The sequence below is a fragment of the Brachionichthys hirsutus genome, chromosome 21 (assembly GCF_040956055.1).
Source record: "Brachionichthys hirsutus isolate HB-005 chromosome 21, CSIRO-AGI_Bhir_v1, whole genome shotgun sequence".
NCBI lineage: Eukaryota > Metazoa > Chordata > Actinopteri > Lophiiformes > Brachionichthyidae > Brachionichthys > Brachionichthys hirsutus.
Genome location: NC_090917.1, coordinates 2,656,822 through 2,672,596, shown reverse-complemented (window position 1 = coordinate 2,672,596; position 15,775 = coordinate 2,656,822). Strand labels below are relative to the sequence as shown.

General features: G+C 47.2%; 3 protein-coding genes across 3 annotated transcripts; all 3 read left to right on the top strand.

Annotated features, from left to right (window-relative positions):
- The first annotated feature begins 163 nt into the window (after positions 1-163).
- Positions 164-2,056, top strand: cd79b (CD79b molecule, immunoglobulin-associated beta). Its single transcript, XM_068754739.1, has 5 exons — positions 164-282; positions 775-1,092; positions 1,174-1,295; positions 1,421-1,474; positions 1,799-2,056. Exons 1-5 carry the CDS (start codon positions 243-245, stop codon positions 1,889-1,891), a joined length of 627 nt encoding a protein of 208 aa, XP_068610840.1. The 5' UTR covers positions 164-242; the 3' UTR covers positions 1,892-2,056.
- Positions 2,057-4,282: 2,226 nt separating this feature from the next.
- plekhm1 (pleckstrin homology domain containing, family M (with RUN domain) member 1) lies at positions 4,283-10,650 on the top strand. The gene is made up of 11 exons (XM_068754444.1): positions 4,283-4,337; positions 5,136-5,377; positions 5,517-6,179; positions 6,303-6,753; positions 7,319-7,469; positions 7,602-8,564; positions 8,652-8,797; positions 8,882-9,075; positions 9,165-9,228; positions 9,315-9,472; positions 9,621-10,650. The coding sequence occupies exons 1-11, from the start codon at positions 4,284-4,286 to the stop codon at positions 9,727-9,729; spliced, it is 3,195 nt and encodes a 1,064-aa protein (XP_068610545.1). The 5' UTR covers position 4,283; the 3' UTR covers positions 9,730-10,650.
- Positions 10,651-11,340: 690 nt separating this feature from the next.
- Positions 11,341-15,080, top strand: LOC137910091 (kelch domain-containing protein 1-like). The gene is made up of 13 exons (XM_068754519.1): positions 11,341-11,430; positions 12,026-12,096; positions 12,204-12,321; positions 12,464-12,576; positions 12,648-12,738; positions 12,858-12,956; positions 13,051-13,125; positions 13,565-13,623; positions 13,701-13,813; positions 13,879-13,951; positions 14,061-14,145; positions 14,386-14,465; positions 14,788-15,080. The coding sequence occupies exons 1-13, from the start codon at positions 11,341-11,343 to the stop codon at positions 14,897-14,899; spliced, it is 1,179 nt and encodes a 392-aa protein (XP_068610620.1). The 3' UTR covers positions 14,900-15,080.
- Positions 15,081-15,775: the final 695 nt, after the last annotated feature.

The window sequence follows — 15,775 nt, the reverse complement described above, 5'->3', positions numbered from 1 at the left end:
ACTATTTCCCACTTTTCTACATTTTTTAAAATGTTTTTCAAGAAGTTGCAGAGGAATATTTTGGTTGTCATTTTTGAATAATGAGGCTGGTCCTTCTGCTCCAGCGCTTCCTGTTATTTGTGGATCACTGAAGCACGAGTTTCAGACCCCCCCCCCCCCCCCAGACCCATTGATGCAACCGTTTCTTCTCGTCCCTGACTCGGACATACGTGTAGGAGAGAAGGCTTCTTTTGCACATCATCATGCGCTGCCTGCTGGGGTTCGCTCTGATTCACATGTCAGGTAAAAGTCGACTCTTGTTCAACTTTAATGATTTCATCAAAGTCACGTAAATGAGTTTTAGAATAGATGCTGTAAATTAACAGAACCCAAACCGTAAAAGCCTCCAGAACTCCATGTAATCCGTTCATAATGCTTCATAAAGTGCTAAAACTGCATTCTTTATATACATATAAACAAAATTATACTGCAAGCAAGTGTTTCGCATGCTATTTCTGATGCCGCGGTGCCCTTATTTCCTGCCTATCTGCGAGGAAAGAGGAAGTTTGTCTGCCGAGACAAAACACTAACGTTGTCTTGTTTATTTTAATGTACTGTACAGGCTTATATTTAGGCAATCCTCCTGTTTCTCAAGTCACCATCATTTCTTCTTGGAGATAATCTCATGGAGACAACAGGAAGACATTGCACTGGCTGCTCATTCCCTGCAGGGACGTATAACACGTTGCAGCGTTACGCCGCATTGACCTTTAACCTTCGTTCTTGTCTGCTCAGTGGCCCTAAACACCGCCCTTCGCGTCAGCCAGAAACCTCGCTTCTACGGCGTGACGACCAGAGGTTCTGTGTGCTTTTACTGCCTGTCCTCAAAGCAACACCTGGAAGCCAGAGCCCGCTGGTACAAGGTCGGGGAATACCACGAAGAGCCAGATAAAGGCGAGGAGGTAAAGGCAGGAGGGAGGATCGACATCCGCGCCAAGGCCCTGACCGAAGGCGGCTGTCTTTGCATCCAAGACGTGCACGTTGAGGACAGAGGAGTCTTCTTCTGCAGGGTCAACAACACGTGGGGGCCTGGATCCGAGCTCCAAGTTGCCAGTAAGAGGCTGGGATAAAACATGGTTCACTTGAAGCTCTTAATGAATGCGGTTCACCCCCCCCATGTCGTCCCTTTCACAGGGCCCCTCAGCCGCATCCACGCGCTGCACAAGACCGAGATGAAGGACGGTCTCATCGTCCTGCACGCCCTGCTGTTGGCTGTGTGCATCGCTGCGATGCTGCTGCGTCAACGCAAACTCAAGGTGAGGAATAGGATGTTTAAAAAGAAAAAACAGCCTAATTGAATGACAGGAGAGAATAACTATAAATTAACCAACAACAGCTACGGTCAACTCCGTTTCCCTTTTCCTTCTACGTTGTTGGACAGTTGGAAAAGCAGGACAGCGAATACGAGGAGCCCGAGACTCATCACGTCTATGAGGTTGGTCGGCTTTTCTCTCGACTTTGCAGTGACGTCCATCAAAGGTGGAGGTTTCACCATCGGGGTTTCCGAACTGTCTTAGTTAATGGGGGTGGGAATGAACTGTCATTTACATCTTGAATGAGACTGGGACTGTGAAGAGACAGCATAAATTCTATTAATAGTAGAACTTCTGCGCTGTGACATTTAGCAGCTTCACGCCTTTTTCATTGAGGATGCAAATGAAAGCTGCACTGAGGTGTCCAGCCTTCGTCACAATCTGTGTTTCAGGTCTTCTCAGAGCCACAGAACCGACTGAAGCTGACTTCTATATCTGTCTCTCAGGGTTTGGCGGTTGAGACTTGCGGCGGAGGTCTGTATGAGGAACTCTCCGTGTACTACGCCCAACCAGAAGGAGCCGAGGCCCCGTGGGAGTGAGACGTTTTGGTCACATCTTACAGGTTGGATCCAATCATATACGAGTCATTTTCTGCCATTTAAAAGCAGCGTAAATGTCTGTGTGATTTCATTTAGATGTCTTTGAATATAAGAATATGCTCATCACAAATCTTTGTGACTCTAGATTGCATCTACAGCTGGGGTGAGGCCTTGCACTGTTGTTCTGTGTTGATGCTTGCATTGAAGAGAATATACAGACTGAGAAATAAAACGATGCATCATGCTGGAGCAAGTCAAATATTTATTGTTTTTTAAATAGGTATACACGTACGTATAAGAAAAACACATAAACTATATATATACGTATATTAATATACATTTTCATCTTAATTACCGCAAATAAAAATATGTGCTATAATACCGCCATCTAGTGGGAATTTTAACATTTTGAGAATTATTTCATGATTTTTGACGATCATGAAATTTCAGAGGAGAAATTTAGAAGTAACTTTTTTTTCAGAAGCAAGGAAATATGACATATCCCTTAATGTTATTGGAGATGAGATTTTTTTTGTGGAATAGAAATCAATGGAACAAATTTGCTATTTTTTTTCTTTACATTTAATCTTCTTGAATTAAACTCTCCATAATAAAGTTTATCACACCCAAACAGCTCTTGAATTGGAAAAAATAGATATTTGCCTTAGTAGATAAATAATCTCTGCTGCTAACTTTACATGAAACGTGGTTTAATCGGTGGCGAGTAGAGATGAAAGCAGCAGATCTGCTCTCATCAGATGGGTTTTAATTTCCATCCGGATCAGCTCCCAGGCTTCAGCGCTGTGTCCCTGCATGAAGAAGAGGAGGAAGAAGAAGCCATCGATCAAACATGGTAGAGACTAACAGACCAGCAGAGACTCTTGTGGACACACGAACCATTTTCTGCATGTGACTCGACAGCCTCTCGTCAACTCTCGTCCGGAACAAGGAACACGAAGTGCTTACATTTCCGTAAACACTACGTAAACATTTCCGCAAACACTACGTAAACATTTCCGCAAACACTACGTAAACATTTCCACGCCAAACATCCTGTGCTCCATTTGGGTGTTGCTCGTAAATTACATAATTACAGTACTATCAAAGTTGAAATAATGATTGTTCACGCAATGGCATTGCATATTATACTGATTTCTGATTATATCGGCGTACATCTATGAAATACTGTATAGGATCATGCTTTCGTCTTATTCATTTCGGTTAATTAAGAAACACGCCGTGACAATTGTGTTTCAACGTAGTGTTATCAAACCATTATTTGCCTTATATAAATTCTGAAAAGAATTATTCGGTTAATATTAAACATAATTAATTCGTAAAATTGGTGCATAAACATTGTATAATAATCAAATTAAAGTCCGTAAAATATCGTTTGAATCCACTGATAATAAATATCCTGTTATTCTCAGGAAGCCTGAAGGCAGCGCTCGTCTATTTCCCATGATGCATCTGTGTTCTGTAACCACAAGAGAGTGTCCGACCCACCGAGGAGACCTATTTAATGTCGCGTTTTGGACGTCTTAAGACGTCGTAGCCGGAGCGACAGCGAGCCGCCGCGTGGACTGACCTGCCCTTAACGCGTGTTTAGGAGGTTAGCAATAATTTAAAGGGGATTCGCGTTTTTCTTTGGATTTTAAATTCAACATATTCGGTAAGCAACCCAGCTAGCTGTCAGTGGTTGCTAAAGCTAGCCGCTGTCATGCTAACTCTGCTACGTTTTGCTGCACCAACCCGCTGAATCGTGGGAATAATGCGTTTGTTTTTAATTGCATGAAGAGCTGTCCATCTTAAATCCCCTTTGAAATCAGATTTTGAAACGATTAACAGGTTCTTGCTTGATTGCAGCGAATCATAAAGAAGTGTAGTCGTATAAAATGAACTTTACTGTACTCCTCCTGCTAATCGCGCCTATTTTTTGCTCGAGTGGTTTTATCTGCTTGTGATCTTGTCACGGATGTGATGATGAGATTCCTACCTGACATGTCCTCGGAGTAGGCTTTCTGGTTTGAGGAAGTTGCCTTTGAATTATTTCCTCGCAGACGAGCTCCCTCACATGACTCTGTTCAAAAGTGTTTGCTCAGTGAAACCATGACGCCGTAGATGTAGCATGTCACAGAGTATAGTCTTGTGATGGACAATGTGTTAGATAAAGTGGGAAAACATCCTGTTTGATGATCGGGGTGCACATTCTTCCGCTTTATTATCCGTCATGCTCCTCAGAAGCGATTTGACTGAGGAATCTGTGCTGATTGGTGATTTTTATCAGGGACATTCAAGGGTTGGAAATCAAATTAAGTCATCTTTTACATTTCCTTTCCAGTTTGACATGCTGCAGTAAACCTGTTCCCAGGGGGGGGGGGGGGGGGGTACCATGCTAGCCACACAGATGCCAGATACGCCACCCGAGGCTAAAGATGTCAAACAGGTAAATACAAGCTTTCCTAATGAACACACTATTTATTTATAACATTATTATTACCCATCTGCATGTTGACTGGTGTTTGCATTAGATTGGTTTTTATTTGCTTTTGTGACACTGCCTTATGTTGTCATATTATTGTTGCAACTGTTCAAAATGGCACAATTTCTCTGCCACAGCAAGGGGGGGGGGGGGGGGGGTGACAGAAAATCAAATGCTTTGATAGGATATCATCTTATCTGTGCAAAAGGGGGGGGGGCAAAGCATTGTATGATGAGAACCGGTCCTGATAACGTGATTAAATTGTTGGTTGAAGACTGTTCTCGTACGATGTATTTAAGCAGCGTGGCTTTGCAACCAAAGTAGAATAATTAGTTGACTTCCCAAATGTAATAAATGTAATTCTGGAATCTGGCAAACATGTGGCGTCCTAATTCTTTTAAGATGTGCAGCTCAGTTCTTTCTTGGTCAAGCGCAGGAAGTGAAGGGTGATTTCTGACTTTCTTGGTGTTCAATAGTGCTGACGATATGAGGAGAAAAACAAACAATGTTGTTTTTCTCCTCATATCTACATTTACCTTTTCATTCTTATCAGCTGACAGTAAGTGTCATGTGAAAAGTAATCTAATTATAGATACGTTTCAGCCACTGAACCAACTGGTAGCATTCTTTAATAATCTGCCTCGTGTGTGTTGCTCCTGGAAAAAAAAAGTACTTTGCCTGTGGTAGAACCGCACCTTGTTTTACCGGTAGCCAGAAAAGTGAAACGAGGAAGCAGATATTTCCTTCTTCTGTGATCTGTAGATTAAAGATAAACTGGCCCAGACTCTGAAGGCCTTGCAGAAGCGATATGTGACATCAGACACGGTGGTCACCAGTGAAGATGGAGACGCTAACCTGCTCTGCTGCGCCCTGGAGGCCATCTTCATCCATGGCATCAAGCCCAAGTACATCCGGTCCGAGACTGGGAGCCGGAGAAGGAAGGGAGAGCGAGGGCAGTTGCCTCAGCCTTTCTTCTGGGGTCTTCTAAAGACCGTCACACACAGGTACCGGCCCATTTATGTCAAGTTCCCCCCCCCCCCCGCTTCTCTACTTTGGCCTTCAGAATTCTTGCTTGCATATTTTCCACCATCAACTCTGGGCGTTAAGTGATTCTTTTGTGCCTCATGTTCCTTAACTTTTCAGAGACGTGGTCGCCGAACTGGAGAAGATTTCCTTCGTGGGCACGGATGTGGGTCGCTGTCGGGCCTGGCTGCGGCTGGCCCTGAACCACGGCCTGCTGGAATGCTACCTCGCGTCGCTGTTCCGAGAGGACTCCAGGCTGCGGGCCTTCTACCAGCCCACCGCCTTGCTCTTGGACAACGAGGAGCGGGAGGTTCTGTTCAGCTACCTCCAGGGTCTGGCGTCGCTTACGTTCAACCTCTCTTACAAGTCGGCCGTCCTCAACGAATGGACGGCCACGCCCCTGGCGCTCGCTGGGCTCTGTCCCTTCATCCGAGGAGACGCAAGCGACCCGACGCTCGATGGAGGAGACGTTCCCGCCTCCAGGTCCGCCTTCAAAGAACTGTGGGACACGATGTCCCAGTCTTCAGGATCATCAGATGTGCAGGACATGCGACGAGGTTGCCCAGCGTTGTCGGGGAGCGCGTCCGCTGGCTTACGGGGGGGAGGGACTCCACTCAACTCGTCAAACTTAAGCCTGGACACCGCAGGTTCCTCTCAGCTCTCCTCCAGCTTGAGCTCCGACAGCCTCCTGCAGGGACAGGACCCCCGCAGCCCGACGGAGCAGTGGTCGTCGAGTGACCTCGACACGCCCGTTAGCGACGGCAGCAGGAAACCACAGAAGAAGTGAGTGAGCTTTTTTTTGTTGTTGTCGGGTCCAGACGAGTTGGATTCTAACAGTTCATTCCATCGTCTGCTTGCGTTAGTTTATCCTGACCCCCCCCCCCCCCCCCCCCTTGTCCCCCCCAGTTCTCTGACTGACTTTCGAGAGAGCGGCCACTGCAGTCAAGACTCGATGCGGGAAGATTCCGTGATTTCCAGCTCGGGTCGAGACCAGCGCTCCGAGACGCCTGTTTTCAGCGGCTCTGACGGCGAAGCCCAGGATTCTCCGAAACCATCCCGAGAGCAACCCGCCGACTCGGCGTGTGTCCCAGAGCCGCCGCAGCCAGACTCCGCCTCCTCCTCCTCCTCCTCTAAAGCGTGCGTCGGTGCCTCTTCAGAGTTGGGCTCGGATAAGCTGCCCTTCGTCAGCGAGGCTGTTCAACCTGAAGAGGAAGAGCGTGAGGCCGGAGTTCAGGAGAGTCGGGAACCTTTCCGGGAGGCGACTGAGTCCGAGACCAAGTCGGTACCTTCAGAGCAACAACGCAGACTTGGCTCGACCAGCGTCCTGAGAGGGAAGCTTTCCTCCGATTCTTTTTCAGTAAGTTTGCAACAGAAGGGCATTTTGGTTAAAAATAGCACCGGTCACTGCCATTGATAAGCTAATGACATCGCATCATGCGATTGGCTTAAAAGTCACGACTCACACAATGGTGTGCGTTCAGACTAAAGCTTCAGACAGAAATCACAAAGCGGCGCAAGCTGGAATACAGAATTATTCATTTTTTTGTTCCGATTGAGGAAATGACAAATAAGACGTCTGACGCTTCATGCTGGAAGTCGGGGTGGAAAATCCTCACGAGCAACTCGATAATTCCTGGAAACGAAGAGTGGACATGAGTTTGTTTTTATCTCGTCTAGGAGATCATAAGTTGTTGTGTCGGAAAAAGAAATCCTCTGTTCTGCAATAGTGGAGACAAATCCTGTGTGCACATTTCTATCGGTGTGTCCTCCCCCAGCCGTGACGAGCAGCTCCAGGATATGTCGCAATATTCCCTTCATATTCTGGACTGAAGTTTCCTCTCGCTGGATAATTTATCATAATGGTGAATGAAAACGTAATAAAACTATGAAACATTCATCTTTTTATGATGTTTACTTTGCAGAATTCCCCTTCCTGGATCTCTGAGGATGACTTCTACAAGCCCCACCCGGAGAAGCTGCCGAACGACTCCGAGGTGCCTCCTCCTTCTGCTCCCGCCCCCGAGCTCGGGGTCTCCCAGTCGCCTCCCAGCGTCGTCCATCGGCGACAGATAGGTGCGCCGTTTGTGGTTATTTTAAAAACGAGATGTTTGACTTCAAACGGTGAATCTAGTCTCACCAAATGAAAACGGATCAAATCTCACTTTCTGAAAAAAACCCACGTCCGTCTGTGTGTGTGTCCTTCAGGGCTGTCCAACCCGTTCCGCGGCTTGCTGAAGCTGGGTCATCTGGAGCGGCGCGGCGCCGTGGGCCGGTGGCGGGACTACTACTGCGAGCTGTCGCCCTTTGAGTTCGCTCTCTACCTCAAGGCGGACGAGCGGACGTCCTGCGACAGCTACTCCCTGCTGCGCTGCGAGGACATTCGCTTCGCCTCCCTGGACGGCCGCTTCGACTTGACTTTCCCCGGGAGGCGACTCCACCTCCGGGCCGCCAGTCACGATGAAGCCGAGGACTGGACGGACCGGATAGTGGAGGCCGTCAACAAGTACCGCCCGACGTCTCACGCCGACGATCGCTGGGAGGTGCTGGAGCCCTTCAGTGAAAACGGTGTGGACGCGTCGTCCCCGTCCTCCAGCCCTGCCCGTGGTTTGTCCTCCGGCTTGAGGACACATCAGGGACGGAAGCCGCCTCCTCCACAGGAATTCGACTGGTCTCTGACTGCTGATTTGGAAACGGATGCCATCAAAGAGGAGGTTTTATACTTCTCCGCAGACCCCGAGCCTCGGACTTGGGCGCCTCTGGTCTTCTCCCTCTCCTTGGAGGTTTTGAAAAGCTTCGAGGTAAAAGACGGAAGGAAGTTGCCGCGGCAAACCTACCACATCGAGGAAGTCCGGGACGTACTGCCGGACGTCTCGCTGGGGGGGCCGGCTTTCTTCAAACTCCTCACCATCAGGGAGACGCTCAGACTCAGGGCAGAGAACGCGGACGAGGCTCGCTCCTGGAGGGATTCGATCCGTGAAGCCGTGGACTCCTACTTGGAGAGCGGAGAGGACGGGGGCTCTGAAGGGCCGCCCGTGGTGCACGCGGGCGTGGCCGGAAACCTCTACAGACTAGTGCAGCACAGACTCAAAGGCGACGGGGCACTTCTAGCTCATTTGTGCACCGTGCCTTCGGAGACGGGGCTGGACAAACAGAACTTTATATGTGCAGGTAATGAAGTCCCAAAAAAACGCGAGCGAAAACACGGCGAGCAAAAAAACCCGTGCGATAACTCCGAACGTGTCTGATCGTACGCAGGGTGTCCCAAACGGATCGGCCCGTCCCTCGGTAGAGCCCGGCTGTGCCACTTCTCAGGCCAGTACTACTGTTCCTCCTGTCACCACGGCGACACCACCGTCATCCCCTCGCGCATGGTGCACAACTGGGACGTCGCTCCTCGAGAGGTGGGTGCAGCGGCGCAGACGTTAAACACCCCCCCCCCCCCCCCACACACACACACACACCACCGTGAACCCGTGTCTCTGCAGGTGTCCAGGAAAGCCCTGTGGCTGCTGGATCAGGTGGAGCAGGAGCCGCTGCTGAACCTGGAGCAGCTGAACCCCGAGCTGGCGACGCACGCGGCGCCGATGACTCGGGCCCACACCCAGCGGCGGAGGCTGCGTCTCCTGGGAGACTACCTGCTCACCTGCCGCAGCGGCGCCTGCAAGAAGCTCCAAGCCAGGTTGCGTGTGCGAATGCGCGTTTCACGTTTGACTATTTTAATCAAGAGTTCTATCTCACATGTTTGGTTTTCTTCTTATTGTTTGCCAGAATGGAGCAGCGGACCTACCTGTTGGAGTCGAGCCACCTGTACAGCGTACTGGACCTACGACAGGTAGCCTCCTGGGAAGCGCTGCGTTATTTCAGCATGCCGGCTGGCATCTTGAAACGTCTCTGAGGTTTGGCTTGTCTTGTTTTTAGGTGGCAGAGGGCCAGTATGTGACCTACCTGATGAAACTGGCGCAGTACGCCTCCAAACACATTTTCCACTGTGACCTATGCACCCAGCGCGGATTCTTTTGTCAGATATGCCAGGACGATGACATCATCTTCCCTTTCCAGTTTGACAGCACCACCAGGTATATCATCCCGGAGTCTACCTGAATTGTTTTGTAATTTCACATCCTGCTTAAGAAACAAAATCAACGGAGCCACGTCTGCGTTTTTTCTTTCTTAAATTTCCTTCCAGGCAGTTTTTTAAAAACTTGCTTTTGTCTCCACCCCCAGGTGCAAAGTTTGCAAGACCGTGTTTCACCTGACCTGCAAGGCTCCCGAAGACTCGTGTCCTCGCTGTGAGCGAATGAGGAAATACCTGGAAAGGGATCCGGTGGACTGAGCGCAAGCGGCGTCGAGCAGATCTTTATTTTTAGGAAGCCGCTGACGGAGAGGAACAATAGCTTCGACGTGAAGTAACCTCAAGTGCAATTATTACGGTCATTTTGGTTCAAGATGGCCGTGGACCTGAAAGCGGGAGGCATGAGAAGCCACATTGCTGCAGGAACTTCACTCGTGCACTAATTTATGAACTTGCTTACAGTGACTGTGACGCCTCGCTCAAGCCTGATTGGACAGTAACGGAGACCTTCCTACCTCGGCACCTTTCCCTTCTGTCAGATTGTGCTGAGTAGAAATGCTCTGGAGTCCATTCTGTACGCGACTCAGCTGCACATTTTTCTATTTAAATATAATACAGATGTGATTTACTGTACAAGTAAAACATAAAAAAAAATAACTTGGGATGTGCCAACTAACGCATTATGATTGTGCCTTATTAAATTTTAGCTGTTATATTCCTCTTGGTGCATCTTCAAATGAGAGAAAAAAATAATGTTTAGATGAAATGAAGTTACATGCCATTAAATGATTTATGTAAGCGTTAGTTACCGAGAGGGCTTTGTGGAATGTTTAAATCGTGATTTGTTGTAGCTCCTATCGTTGCGATCCAGACCTTTGGGTGACATTTGGTTTACATTTTTTATGCTGCTCAAAGTTGCTAAAGTATAAGAAAAGCGACTGTTTTTTTTGCAGCCATGAGGTGGAAGCTTTTCATTTGTGTATTTGCACTAAGCGATGACTGTTATATTTACAATTCAGTCGCAGTACTTCCATTAAGCAAATGGACATTGCTGATATTTTAGTCATTATTTTAAACATTAACATAATGTTGTAATGTAACATATTTTTTAGCAGAATCTGCCAAAAAAAAGTTCACTTTAACATAATAAATTACATCTACAAGATGCAAGTCCAGAAAACTGCATGACTGTCTATTTCTATTCATTGTCTCATTTATTCATGAATTATAAAATTATTATTTTTATTTATTTGAATATTCTGTTTTAAAAATGTTGCTTTGTTTTGCAGCTGCAATAAAAAAAAGCGAGCATGCTTGAAAAACCTTTAGCCTTAATTTAGACTTGCATTTCTAATATTGAATAATCGTAATTCCTCACGTGCAGCCAATCAAGTATTGATTACCCCCAAAGGGACCAGGCGAGGAAATGCTTTATCGATGGATCCGTACTGATTACCTTTTGTGTTTGTCAGAGCTGAACGAGGGATGTTTATTCAACTCGAACCTGAAAGACGTTGCGTAAACTAAAAAAAAAATCAAACCCAATGAGCCACTTGCGGGTCGTTGGGCGCCCGAAACGCGCAGCGAGCAGCGCCCCCTACAGGTGCGAAACGAGAGCGAAGCCCTCCCCATCCGGAGCGGAGGTGACCTGGCGCAGCAGCTGATGGGAGGAGGGAGTAATGACAACGATCCTGTTAAACACGTTCCGCAAACTCACCGATCCGGTCGGCTTCTCTTTGCGCATCCGGAGCAGGGATCGGTGTTCTCCTTCCTCCTCCTCCTCCTCCTCCTCCTCCTCCGGGGATCATTTAAATTGGGTTTTATTCCCCTTCGCTCCTCGACAGGTGGCTCCTTCATTCCGGAGAGTTCGGGATGGACGCTGCTCGGAGAAGCGCCGTGGAGAGGAGCAGCCACACGGCGTTCGTGCGCAACAACGCGCTGTGCGTCTGGGGAGGTCGCCAGGTGAGTGGGACGAGGCCATGCCGGGTTTACCTGCGCAGGTAACACGATAAACAACATCGTCTTCCTCCTCCTGGGAGCTCAATATTCCTTTCCTGTGAGGTTTTTTGGGAATGTGTTTGCATTCCCTCCTCTTCCTCCTCTTCCTCCTCCTCCACACGCACCTCCTTCTAACAACGTTTAAAACAAGCTTTGATAAACTCCTTTAACGTTTGTAACGCGTAATGGTCGCAGAGCTGCTTGAGCCTTCATTAACATAAGAATCTGTAGAAAATGATCTCACCGTTTTAAAAGTGCTTTTCGGACTCGCGACGCAGTTTGAGGAATCTTCAAGTTTCTCCTCCTGCGTGAACGTGTTTCAACAAGACGACATTTTCTGTAGCCGAATATCTCGTTGCATCTTCAGCGTTTGCTCAAACTCGATCAAGTTTCATAAATGGCTCGACCCGCTCTGATGTCGATGGTCAGCAGTTTGTAACTTCCCTTCTCTGCATCTGACGGATGTCTTTTTATTTTCATTTTATTTTCTTCGCCCCAGCATGAGATAAGGGTTCAAGTTCACTCTTGTCGATCCTGACTTTATCTCCTTCGCTCGCAGGCGGTTGCCGGAGAGGACGTCCCGTTGCCCAGCGGTGAGATATGGCTCTGCGATCTCGACAGCGGGACGTGGTGAGAAACAAAGAAGGGCTGTGTCATCCTGACATTTTGTGAATATCATTCGGATCGTGTTTGATGGATGAAATCATGAAGATACAGCTTGTGTGTGTGTGTGACAGGGAACAGAAGGAGATCATCGGAGAAGCCCCTCCGGAGTTATCGGGCTTCTGCGGCTCTCTTGTCCACGACACGCTCTACATCTTCGGCGGATGCGACCCCTTCGGATACACAAACCAGGCGAGTCGCTGTGGATGCGAGGCGGTTCTTCCCCGTCGTGCGGTTCGCTGAAAACGTGACTGACCTTAGAAGATGGGGGGGAAACTATATTTGAATCATGGCTCCTTAGACCTGACGCGCTCCGCTCTCCTGCCCGGTACAGATGTTCAGCGTCGACCTCACGGAGCAGCCCTACTCGTGGACGAAGGTGGCGGAGGCCAAAGGGACGACGCCATCGCCGCGAAGCATCCACTCCTGCTGGGTTCACCGGCACAGGTCAGTCTCGTTACCGTCCGGCTTCCCAGTGAGCTGAATCCGTGGATCCATCGTGTGCTTCGCCTTTACAGAATAATCTACTTTGGCGGCTACGGGTGTAAGACCATGGGGGAGGTGCAAAACGCCCCGCCGACCAGCTTCGTCCTGGACGACATGTCCTGGGTAAATGATGAAATGTTCGCATCTCTATTCAATCTGGTACTTTGACTAGCCCCCATCGCTGCCATAGACGATTTGTGTTTCCTGTTTTGGGGGCACGGCACCATTTTTCTATCTTTCAGGCGATGATTGGAAACGCCTTATTCAGGTGCTGGGGCTGGAACAACGAAGTCAATGTCTTTGACACGCATACTGCTGCGTGGAGCACGCCCGAGACTCGGGTGAGAACAACAATAAAAGCCTACTTTTTATTGTCTTATTAAAATTAGCGAGTGAACCAGTGGCCCAAAACGGGACTCTTTATGCTTTGTCCAGGGTCCAGCGCCAACCCCCAGAGGCTGCCACGCCAGCGCCATACAGGGGAACAAGGGTTACATCTCTGGTGGCGTGGTGAGTTCATTCGAGGGACTCCTTCATGATTGTGATTTTTGATGACTGAATTGAATGCATATTTTAGAAGATGTGATTTTTCTTTGGAAAAGCCTCCATTATAAGTAAATGGGGAGAATCCAGATTTTTGTTTTTGTATCCAGACGAGTATCTGGATCACTATCAAAATTTAATGGGATCTAAGTCGGCCCAAGACGAATCTTTAGATGTTTTTTCCATCAAGATCCATTCAGCCGTTTATGCGTGATGTGCTGAATGAACATACTTTAAAATTTTACCTGGGTTTAAAAAAATAATTAACCATAAACGCCCGTATTATCTTTCAGAGGCCTCGCTGAAACAATTCCCATTGTTCATGTGTTTGGTGGTGTGTGCACTCGACTGCTTCCTAGTTACGAATTTCTCCTTCTTTTTAAAAATCAAATGCATTTGTTGGCAGGAAACTGCATTCTTGGACTTGTTCTGCTTGGACTTGGAAACCTGGACCTGGACTCGAGTGTAAACCTTCTCCTTCTCTTTCACACCTTCAGCTCTTTGATTTCTGATGATTTACTGTCGTTAACACTTCTCACCAGCGACGTCTCCCAGTCCTGTGCACCTCTGGGGCGCTCCATGTTCACCATCACACCTGCAGCGGAACACACGCTCTTCGTATACGGAGGCCTTGGCGTGGACGGGAACACTCTCAGTAAGTCTCGACTATAATGTCAAACCCACGGACGTTCGGTTTAAATCTTTATCCCTCTCTGCTAGATGACGCCTGGCAGTTTAACACCCTGAGAAGGAAGTGGACCAGGATTAAACACCCACACAAGGACAAGCCCAGGTAAATAATGTGAAGTTAAAATAAATGCATCTCGCACAGTCAGAAAATGCTACTAGGAGTGGAATTAGTGTCTGACGACTTCTTCATTCACGGCGTTTGTCTTCCTCAGGGTTTGTCACACAGCCTGTTTGGGAAGTGACGGCGATGTCGTTGTATTTGGGGGAAGCAGCAACATGGATATCCTCCAGGACTCGGTACGGGGGGGGGGTCCTTCTAGTCCTTTTAGCTCCACAAGGACGCATAAGAAAACGTATTTAGACTTAATGCAGCATAATCTTTTCCCACTCGCAGCGCTGACAGCAGCAAAACGGTGCAGCATTATGCCTTTCAACCCTCATCACTCCTGTAATGTTTTAGCTTGTGCAAGTTGTCGCGTCGACCGTGCACAGATCGCCATAGCAGAGTGTAAACTATAAGCTCTAATCTTTCATCAGGTGGCCGTGCTGAGGGCCCCATCGCAGCATCACTGCAGCGACGTGATCATGTTTCAGACCCAGCCTTACTCGCTGCTCAGGTAGGATTGATCGCCCGTGTCATTGCTTGAACTCTTTGTTTTGCCATCGCAGTACATTGGACACGTGTTTTTTATGTTTTGTACAGACATGCTTAAACGATTTTAACAAAGTCAACAGAGCCTTAAACCCTCTGGGGTATTTGTTCTGTTGCGCCTGTATGCAGGTTCACACTGAACAGAAGACGTTAGACGACTTGGTTTTATGTTCTGTTGTCAGCAGTGATCCAAATGTTTAAATGGAGCGGATTAGAATTATTCACTTTTATTTATTTGCACCCATTTAGACTATTTGGTGATATGTAGGCATGTTTTTCCTCTCCAGATTGTGTGAGGACTTTATCGGACGTAACTCCGAGCTTTTTGTTCAGCAATTGAACCGGCTGCCATCAAAGATGATCAAAAAAATCATCAAACGAGGGGCGTTTTTCTCCTAGTCTGTTCTTACAACCTGAAGACGATGAATTTTATTTGTTTAGATTGGATTTTATTTGATGAATATGTCCATGCACTGTCTGTATTTAATTATTTAACTGAATAGTGATAGTTTCATTGTTTTAATTTTAATAATTTGTAAATAAAGTTTATTCTGTTTTATGCTCCCGGTATAACATTTTACCCCTTATTGAAATTTGATGTGCAATCTGTTTATGAATAAAGATATTGTATATTATTAATGTGACTCGTTTCCTGAATCTATAATGTAGAAATAGTCACACCAAATAAGCAGAAGTAAATTCTGTCAATTTACAAAAGTAAAACTTGTGACAAATTTGTCCTTTCCTCGAAAGACAAATAATCCACTCAAACTTGAGTTAAATGGATTTCAGATTAATTTTTACAACTGCAGAAAGATTTAATTGATCTCTTGACTAACTAGACCTCTTTGTTCCAATTGATAATGTAACTGTGTCCCATTACTTTTGACTACCGGCACATACTGTTTGTGTAGTACCATTGCCTTCCATTAGGTGATGCCTTTGTTTCACTTTTGTCGCTGTTGTGTCTCGGATAATGCCTCTGGTTGCCTTCTCCGCACGTGGAGCAGTGAGATGTTCCTGACGCTGTCGCTGTCAATAAATGGCTTCAAAATATTTCTTCTGCTCCAATCATCTCCGTCAGTGACTTTTCTGAATCATCATCTTGGTTTTTGCCATGTTTTTTTTTAAAACCTGCATCTTTCTTCCACTCCTTTGGGTTTGTCTTCAGTTCATTGCCAGTCTGTAATAGAACGACAAACGTTCCATACACACTGCCGTTTCCACTCAATTGAAATGCCAAATAAAGGAGCCCCATTTCTCAGTGCGGACTGG

Coding starts and splice junctions, on each gene's coding strand:
- cd79b (XM_068754739.1), top strand. CDS start 243: ATGCGCTGCCTGCTGGGGTTCGCTCTGATTCACATGTCAG. Junction 1,296..1,420: donor TGCGTCAACGCAAACTCAAG/GTGAGGAATAGG, acceptor GTTGTTGGACAG/TTGGAAAAGCAGGACAGCGA. Junction 1,475..1,798: donor AGACTCATCACGTCTATGAG/GTTGGTCGGCTT, acceptor TCTGTCTCTCAG/GGTTTGGCGGTTGAGACTTG.
- plekhm1 (XM_068754444.1), top strand. CDS start 4,284: ATGCTAGCCACACAGATGCCAGATACGCCACCCGAGGCTAAAGATGTC. Junction 8,565..8,651: donor ACAGAACTTTATATGTGCAG/GTAATGAAGTCC, acceptor GATCGTACGCAG/GGTGTCCCAAACGGATCGGC. Junction 9,229..9,314: donor GCGTACTGGACCTACGACAG/GTAGCCTCCTGG, acceptor TCTTGTTTTTAG/GTGGCAGAGGGCCAGTATGT.
- LOC137910091 (XM_068754519.1), top strand. CDS start 11,341: ATGGACGCTGCTCGGAGAAGCGCCGTGGAGAGGAGCAGCCACACGGCG. Junction 13,952..14,060: donor CCACACAAGGACAAGCCCAG/GTAAATAATGTG, acceptor TGTCTTCCTCAG/GGTTTGTCACACAGCCTGTT. Junction 14,146..14,385: donor TGGATATCCTCCAGGACTCG/GTACGGGGGGGG, acceptor ATCTTTCATCAG/GTGGCCGTGCTGAGGGCCCC.